This window comes from Impatiens glandulifera, chromosome 1 (assembly GCF_907164915.1).
Source record: "Impatiens glandulifera chromosome 1, dImpGla2.1, whole genome shotgun sequence".
Taxonomy (NCBI): domain Eukaryota; kingdom Viridiplantae; phylum Streptophyta; class Magnoliopsida; order Ericales; family Balsaminaceae; genus Impatiens; species Impatiens glandulifera.
This window is the reverse complement of record NC_061862.1, coordinates 128,281,825-128,291,227: the sequence shown is the minus strand read 5'-3', so window position 1 is coordinate 128,291,227 and position 9,403 is coordinate 128,281,825. Positions and strand designations below refer to the sequence as shown.

The following is a 9,403-nucleotide window of genomic DNA, read 5'->3' as shown; positions in this document are numbered from 1 at the left end:
TGTCGTGTGGATGTGTTTTCGGAATTTACTATAAAATAAAATGAATAATCATTAAATTAAAACAATAAATTATATTAAAAACGAAAAACATGTTAAATCCCATTTAAAAAAAAACCATAAAAACTAATAAGAAATGCCATCACAATTATTCAACTTCTTTTTTCTTAAACAACAACAACAACAACAAATAAAAAAAAGTCCTAGAAAAAAAGAAGGAAATGAAAAACTAAAAATTAAAAACAAAACACACATAATCATAAGCTAGCTGAAACAAATCACATCTTTCAAAGTTTCAGATCCAAATCAAGTTCACCTCCACCATCACCTTCCACAGGTCCATTACCAAGATTCAGAAAGCCTGCATCCATAGTGCTATTCCCATGGGGAGTCAGTGGCTCTGAAAGATACCTCGACACACCTCCGCCATGGTTACTAATACTTCCCGGGAACCTAAATGGTGGTGCAATATTGATGTTATTGCCTCCACCACTGCCACTACCACCACCACCATTAATGTTTGCATGATACTCTCCAAAACTCCTAAACCTACTTGAGTAGAGTGGTTGTGGGGGCACATAGTTTTGAGGCGTGATTGGGGATCTTGGACTAGAAAAGGAACCAAAAAATGATCCATTATGATTGTTGGACTCATTAAATGGAGGCCCATTGGTATAAGAACCCATTTGAAACCCTAAAGGAAATGGCCTATTAGTGTATCTTAACCTTAATGAAGAAGATCTGTTTAATGCGGAAGAAAACATAGGTGAATGGTGATGGGTGTAAGGGTAGTGACGGTATGCCGGAGGAGGGGACTGGAAATACCTACACAACTCAAATTCCTGGCGTTTTTTTAAAAGGTAACGCTCACGCTTATGGAAAGTTTGGTGCCCCCTAAAAGCACGGAAATCCGAGAATGATAGGTTACAATAGACGCAAGAGAAAGACCTTTTCTGAGAAGGTAACTTTACCTTATTTTCCTCCAAGGGAGAGGAGGAATCCAATACACTATAGCCAACCGGGTTGTGTTCATTCAAGGCTTCCATGTTAAGAACCGGATCAGATCCAGTGGTTGGACCTTACACAACAACATCGTTTCCCTCCTTCACTTTATGACTGGCCTCCATCTTCTAAAAATATTTTTCTCTCGATGTTAGGAAGGAAGATGATATGTATAAAAAGACTAAGTTGTTTTACAATATATATATACACTAAAGAGTTTAAGAGCATTAATGTAAAAAAATCTCTACACTAATTGATGAAAAGATATTATACCATAAAGAGATTTTTTATATTTGAATATAGTAAATATCTAAAGATTCCTACAAGATAATTCCCTAATAATATCCATCCTAATTACACATGAGGAGAGTTTGAATTATTTTTTATTTACATTTACAAATAAGATGATGTTAAAATGTGTTACAATTTCTCAAATAAAACTATATATGAAAATGTTCAAAATGACATTTCATTTTCAATAAAAGTACATTAATATTATTTTTTTTAATGTTTATCTATACTAACAAAAAAGGAAGAAGTTTAATGGTAATAAAGGAGGCCAGATTTTTAATCAAATTAGAATTCTATGCCAATTAATATAGTTCTTTTATTTTTCTAACAATTTTATAAGTTTATTGAAAAATCAAGAATCATGAAAAATGTGACGGTATAATGACTTTACATCTGTAAAAACAAACAAAAATGGATGAACGAAAAGAAAATAATTATAAAAATACATTAAACGTATTAAGTTTAGAGAAACGACATCTAAAAAACATGATTATATATTTCCCAATATCTTAAATAAAATATAAGTTTATTAAAGCGGTATTCCACAACTTTCTTCATTTAAAATACGGCAAACAACACATTAAACAGGGCTTTTATGTCTTTAAAAAATGACACAATATTAGCTCAATATAGCTTAATAAAACACATTCCAAACATAATTTTTTATATACTCTTTAATTCAAACATTATTACTTACTTTTAAGAGAAACCATATCTAAGAAACGTGAGTGTGTATAGTATAGTACTTTACGAAAATTAAAAATTAGACAATAATGGCTCAATATAGCTTTAACATAAACATTTCAATGGTTAATAAAATTAATAAAAAAAATCAAACATTATTACCTATTCTTTTCTATTTATTTTGGAAATAATCAATATGAATACCTAAAATACAGATAAATTAAATAATGTCATGATTTTTAATATCTATTAACATCTTAAATTAAGCATCAAGTTCATTAGAGATGCTGAAAATATTCTTCAAATTAAGTATCAAGTTGATCCAAGCCGCATTCCATAAACTTTCTTCATTTTAAATACGACAAATAACATATTTAATTTTAAATACGACAAATAATATATTTAACCAAGCTTTTGTTTTAGATAATATTGGAAAATATAACTTAACAAAAACAACCCAACTTTCTTCATTTAAGTTGGAGTGAATTAATATTATGATTATGATAATTCTAACTTTCAATAATAAAAATAACTTAACAAAAATATTTTAGTGGCAAGTAAAAATTCATCAGTTTTTATTTACTCTTTATTTCAAATCTTATTATTTAATTTTTCAAATTTAATTGAGAAATACATAAAAACATATAAATTAAATAGAGTTATATTTATTAGGTTAAAAGAAACAACATCTAAAAATGGTTGTGTATATCCCAACATCTCAAACTAAGAACTAGGTTCATGAAAGCCGTATTCCAACAACTTTCTTCAAATTAAGCAAAAGGTTAATTAAAGTGACATTCCATAAACTTTGTTCATTTAAAATAATATAAACAATACATTCAACCAATAACCAATCTTCTGCTACTTTATAAAAAATAAAAATTAAACAAGCTCAATATAATTGAACAAAAACTATATAGTGGCTAGTAAAATTCGTCATTTTTTATTTACTATTTACTTATTATGGATTGGATATGTGCTACTTAGACGATATCCTGATAGAAGATTTGAATTTGACACAAAGATTTGAATTGCAAGTTATCTTACAACATTTTTAAGACTAGGTCATCCTGAATCCATTAAATTCATTTATTTCAATATCCTATGCATAAATTAGATGCATGAAAGTATTAAAAATGACTTCTATACCTAGACCCATGATATGAACATATACAATATATTAATATATGATATATAGGAATAAATATGGTTTCAATACATAAAAACATGATAGGAACACATGTTATTTGAGTCTAGACACATGATGAAAATGAGAATTATTTAAACCAAAGTGCATGTTACGAATGAGAATGATTTGAACTTAGATGCATGTTAGGATCTGGATTGGCTGAGAGAAATCCATCACCATTGTTGTGACGTCATAGTGTGGGAAGGTTGAGGTGGGGAGATGCAAAGTTAACGTATCAAGACTTGGAGTCGGATGAGTTTGTAGTGTCATGAGATGAACTCAATATTTAGACTCGGTATTAGACTGATCAATGACATGTTGTTTCTTTGAATTCTAAGAGATAAGATTGTCACCAACAAATATACAATACCCAGTTGTGAAAGAATGATTGTCCAAACAACCAACTCAATTGTAGTTTGAATAGGTAGATAAATCGAGAGAAGATGGTGGATGAATTAGATGTCAATGATGAGGAGTATGACAAAGATATCCGAGAATTCTTTTTAGTGCATATCATTGAGTTGTGATAAGAGACGACGTGAATTGGAAAATAAAGTTCACAACAAAGGCTAGTTCAGGTATTTGAGAGCAACAACAATGCCGCACTACATAAATGGATCAGGAAGAGTGTTTTCATCATAATGAGATAAAGATGACTAAGAAAAAATTAGCGTATGAAGAAATTTTGAGTTATTCATATTGACTTAGATAAGAATGTCATGGATATAATTTGATTGAGAGAGAAAAATATGGGAGGTAGATTGATGAACTTCAATTCAAAAAAATATAGTGTAGTGTACCTAAATCTTTTAGGGGAGAAATGTGATTAAGTTGAGAGATTATGAAGGAGATATGAAGGAGGAATTACTATTGAATATAATATGATTCATATATACAAGAAATAATGATGGAATTTGTGGAGATTAGTACATGAATAAAGACAAATCTTTTTTGAATTCTTGAAAACTAATGAAAAAATGGCATATTTCAAAGTAGTATATCATTCACGACGGGAAACCCGTTTAAGAAGTTAATTGTTTGGCAACAACATGAATGGAGTAAATTGACAAAACGGTGAAGAACCATTATATTACAAAACTCAGTCAAGTTTCAATTCCACGGAGAAGCTCACACATGATCCAAACTACAATAGTTGTAGAAATTCGGATATTACTAGACATAATTAAGAAGAGGTATTAATTAAACAAAATTCAAATTAAATACTTACTATCAAAATAGAGAACATTTATAAGAAGATAAGTTGTCCAACAAGAATCGAGCTATATGTTTAAACCCATAATTAAACAGGTTAGGAAAGAGATATTATATATGTTGACTGTTATATAAAATTATATATTTTATATATAATTTATTGACATTGCACTAATTTTATAAGAAAATTCATATAATAACAATAACATAATTATTAGATATAAAAAGTATACTTTATTGTATGTTATATAAAATTATATATTTAAATTATAGATATTATATTAACCTTATAAGAAATTCAATATAACTGATTGACGTAACAATATAAGTATTAATAAGATAAATGGTGAAATATCAATATTTTATATTAAAATTTTGAAAGTTATATATATTTTTATTTAAAATTAATAATTAAGATCACATGTTTCAAAAATCATTTAATAAATATTCAAATAATTAAAAGAACACAATATGATAAAAAAAATATAGTAAAATAGTATAATTGTAAACCAAATTTCAAATTATTTTTCAACTATTATATAATGTCATCAAATTGAGGGTCGGGAACAAAGACAATAGTAAAAGGGGATTGAATGTTATTGTTCTATTTTTAACATAAATGCTATTTTAATCTTGTTGAAGATTGAAAATCTGTTTATATTCAGGAATAAATCATAGCAAACTCTTCAAAGGTTTTAAGTGCGGAAAATGTTTGTGGGATTTGAAGCAATAGATATAATAGTGAATGAAGCAATGCAAGACAACATAAGATTTTATGGATGTTCGAAGATAAAACTTCTACATCACCCTTCTTCTATTTACAGAAGGATTCTACTAGATCACATGTCTTAACACTTGCATGTCTGATCTTCTAGCTCTCACACTATCTTGTAGAATATACGACTATTTGTTCAACTTACACAAGTAAAATGATTATATAATGATACAATAGATTATCGCTCAACGTATAATGATTATATAATGATACAATAGATTATCGCTCTCGTGTATGCTTAACTTAATGATTTTCAAAGAGCCAGAGAGAATTCCAGAGGATTTGCCGTTATTCACTCATGCTTTTTTTTATCCTTTATGCATATGATAACAGTCGAATATATTTTATTGATACATGGAAATGGTACGTTTGTCGTACGCCTAGTGTACGGGATTTTAGTGCGCAATAGAATGGAATATTCATTTATCGTTTTGCATGCTAAAGTAGAGAGCTGGTTATAAATTTGTGTCGTATTGCAATCTATGAGTGCTCAGCTACTTGACTTATCTGATAAGCATGCAGCTGATGTGGAACTCAGCTACTAACGAGCTCTTCTGATTATCAGCTCTGTTGATGAGCTACTCTGTTGATAACGTACTCAGTTGTTGATCAACTCTATTGATGAACTACTTTGCTGATAGAGAACTCAGTTGTGGATCAGTTCTAATGCCAACGCACTCTGCTGTTTGATCAACTCTGCTGCTAGTGCACTCTACTATTTGATCAACTTTGCTTCCAGCGCACTTTGTTGTTAGCACGTCTTCAGTTAATGACAACTCTACTAATGGAGCAACTCAGCTGATAGCGAGTCTGCTGATGGAAACTCTACTGCTGCTGAAGGAGAAACTCTTCAGTTTGATCAACTCTATTAATTGAGCAACTCTGCTGATTGAACAACTCTGCTGCTGGAGAACTTTGCTGATTAGGCAGCTCTGCTGTTAGCGAGTCTTTGGTTTTATCTACGCATTAAAACATTGTTAAACTTAGTTTTATTCATTCATCAAAAGCACTCTACTGTTAGTTTTAATCATCCTAAGTTCATTTTAATCAATTTAACCGTTTTTCATAATTCAACTTAATTTAATGATTTCCCCTTTAATCTTAATTTAACAAATTTTCCTCTTTTTTTACTTTTAACTTTAATTTAACAATTTCCCCTTTTTAATAATGTTAAAACTAAGTTATGAATATAAATTTCCCCCTTTTTAATTCTTACCCTTTATAGCTTGCTTGAGCCCGCTCTAGTTGGCTTCTCTGCCTTGCCATCTTCCTCTTCCAGGTTTCCCCTTCACAGGTTTCCCTTCGCTACTTTCCCCCTTTATAACATCAACATCCCCTAACCGTTTAAGGAAGTCAATGACTTCAACAATCTATAATCCGATTGTGTCGATCTTTGCGGAGAGCTCCCTATTGTGAGATTTGAGGGAATTGCTCAATACGTGTTTGAACCTGCTCAAAGATTCCCTGATTATAGCAGTCTCTATATTACCCTTCGTGACCTGTTCCAGAAGCTTATCCTAGGCTAACGTTGTTGAGGCTTCTAACACTCACTCTTTAATATATTCAATTTCTCCAAAGAGAGTGGAAAATTCTCTATTGCAACGGGACAAAGGAATCCTGGATAAAGTCGTGGAGATCCGTCATCCCATGTGATAACTCGTCTGGTGAATGAGGAGTCGATTGTTAATGTGTGGATACGACTGGTAGCATTTTTAAGGGAAGAACATGTTCACCTTCCTAAATTTCCACTTCCTTGTCAGCTGTTGGCATAGGCTCTATTTGAGATAATTGTGGAGGAGGAACCTATTGTAGCTCTAGAGATATGAATTCAGACAACTCAAACTCCGCACAAATGTCTATGAATATTTCAGTTGATGCTACAGAGTGACTGGATGTAGCCGGGGAGGTTTGTTGCTCGGTTGGGTTGAGTTGTTGCTCGGTCAGGGAAGATTGCTGCTCAGCAGCTGGGCTGATTGGCACTACATTGACTAGAACTGATTCTAGTGGAGGAGTGGAGTCGGGAATTCCGTCAAGTGGGAGGCTAGAGGGCTTGCGCTGGATGCAATGAGTGGTTCCCATGATAGCCTAGCAACCTCGGAAGACTCAGTACCATGCTTGATTACATGGCTCTTCAGGTGAGTGAGTCCAGGATTTATTGCAGCATCTCATAAACTATTCCATCCATCCATGCAGTTTTGTCCTTTTCCCTGTAATTGGCCATCCTATGGCAAATGAGTGTTTGCAGGTTAGCTCCTCTAAGATTGATTGCAACTAACTCCCTCCTTTTTAGAACCTCCTAAATGTTGGTAGTAGAGGTCCACTTCAGGATTGCATTCTCTTGAAATATTAGCCCTTTAATCTTCTTGTTAATATCGTTATCACTTGTTAGAAAATCAGAGAACCTCCCGTGAAACCTCATGTTGCTCCTTTTGTCGAAGAGCTTCAGCCTTTCCTTCGCTTTCTCCTCGATCTCCTCCATTATCAGATCTAAGCTATTTTGTACTGGGGAGGGAGTCTTAGGTTCAAATACTACAATTTCTTTTCCTTCACTTACAACTTTGACATGTCATGCAATAGTTGTGACTTTTTATCTTATTTCCACACCTTTAGCAACAGGAGTTGCTTCATTGGTAGTTGTTGGTGAGACAGTTCTTAGTAAATCGACTACTGGTGGAGTTGCTTTTATTGGTTGTGATGTAGTATGGACTTTAGTAGACATAGCAGATGGTACTATATCAAGACGTATAGTTGACGCTTTAGTTGTAACCACTACCACAGAGGTTACCTCCGAAGTTGTAGTAGAGACTGTAGTGACATTTACTTCAATTACTACATCAGAGTCTGTTGTTGCCTCTGTTGTGGTTTCCTCTAGTTGTTCCTTCTTGGCCTTAGAAGTAGTCTCAGCTGACTCTCATGTTAAGTGAAGGGCTCGGTTGCTTGAGCTCTTAATAGATTCATTAAGTATCAGCCTCCTTCTCTTTTCTGGTGTTGGTTTCATGGAGAGGGTTGTTGACTGTCCGCTCGAAGGTTGTACGGATATTTCGAGGATGGAGTCCTGCACTTTATTATCTTGAAAATATAGTTAATGACTGTCCTGGTGGTCGAAATCCTAGATGAGTTTCACTCCCTTGGCCTACATTTACCTTGAGGTGCTCGAGCATCTTGCTGATTTGCACAATAAATCCAGTGTGTTGCTTCTTCGGGAGCGTTGCCATTGTCACTAGGGTTGTGAAAAGAACTGATGACCATGATTTCGAAGCGGTACTAAGTGAAAGCGTCAAAGGACCTATCTATGCTCGAAGCGATTTGGCTATAATATTGTTCCTGATAAGTAAAAATAGTTAATTAAGTACTAGTATTAATTAACAATTTAAATAAAAAACTAACTGTGTCATAATAATCATGTGCATATTAAACCAGATCAGTATTCAAATTAAATTTGGTCTTGTAAAAAATCGGCTTTTGGAACATAACGGCATTTGGAATATATTGGCATTTGAAATATATCGGCATTTAGAACAAATAGGCTTTTGGTGCATATTGGCTTTTGGTACATATCGGCATTTGGTACAAATCGGATTTCTGGAACATATCGGCCTTTGGAACATATCGGATTTGGAACAAATCGGCTTTTGGTGCATATCGACTTTTGTTGCATATCAGTATTTGGTACAAATCGGCTTTCTGGAAATATTGGCTTTTGGTGCATATCGGAATTTGGACCAAATCGGCATTTGGAATAAATCGGATTTTGGAACAAATCGACATTTGGTACAAATCGGCTTTCTAGAAATATCGTCTTTTGGTGGATATCGGTATTTGGACCAAATCCGCTTTTGGAACAAATCGGAAATTTAGATATATAAGTATTTTGCAGATAGTCTATCTGCAAAAACGCTTCCGGTATTTTGCATATCGGCTTTCTGTAAGCACATCCGGCATTCTATATTTCGGCATTCTATGAAGCGCATCCGACATTTCACAATTCCCATGCTTTACTAACCTGGGGAACATATATATGGATTCTTTTGATAATTTCAAACATCATCTTTAAACTTCCCAGATGAGTGTTTCCATGTAAGTGCAAAGACTGATGAAGATCTCCCTGTAGTAGTAGAACAAGAATCAAAGACATGTCAAACAATCTGAATCATACATCCCTTGGAGATTGAAATCACATTAATGTAAATTTGTCTTACTATTATCCAAGTACATATAGGATCAAAGAATATCTCATCTAAGGTACTATTCTG

At 32.8% G+C, this 9,403-nt stretch overlaps 1 protein-coding gene across 1 annotated transcript; it reads right to left on the bottom strand.

The window, feature by feature from the left end:
* Nucleotides 1–284: 284 nt before the first annotated feature.
* On the bottom strand, nt 285–1,043 carry LOC124942963 (zinc finger protein 8-like). The gene has a single exon (XM_047483534.1). The coding sequence runs from the start codon at nt 1,041–1,043 to the stop codon at nt 285–287; it is 759 nt and encodes a 252-aa protein (XP_047339490.1).
* Nucleotides 1,044–9,403: the final 8,360 nt, after the last annotated feature.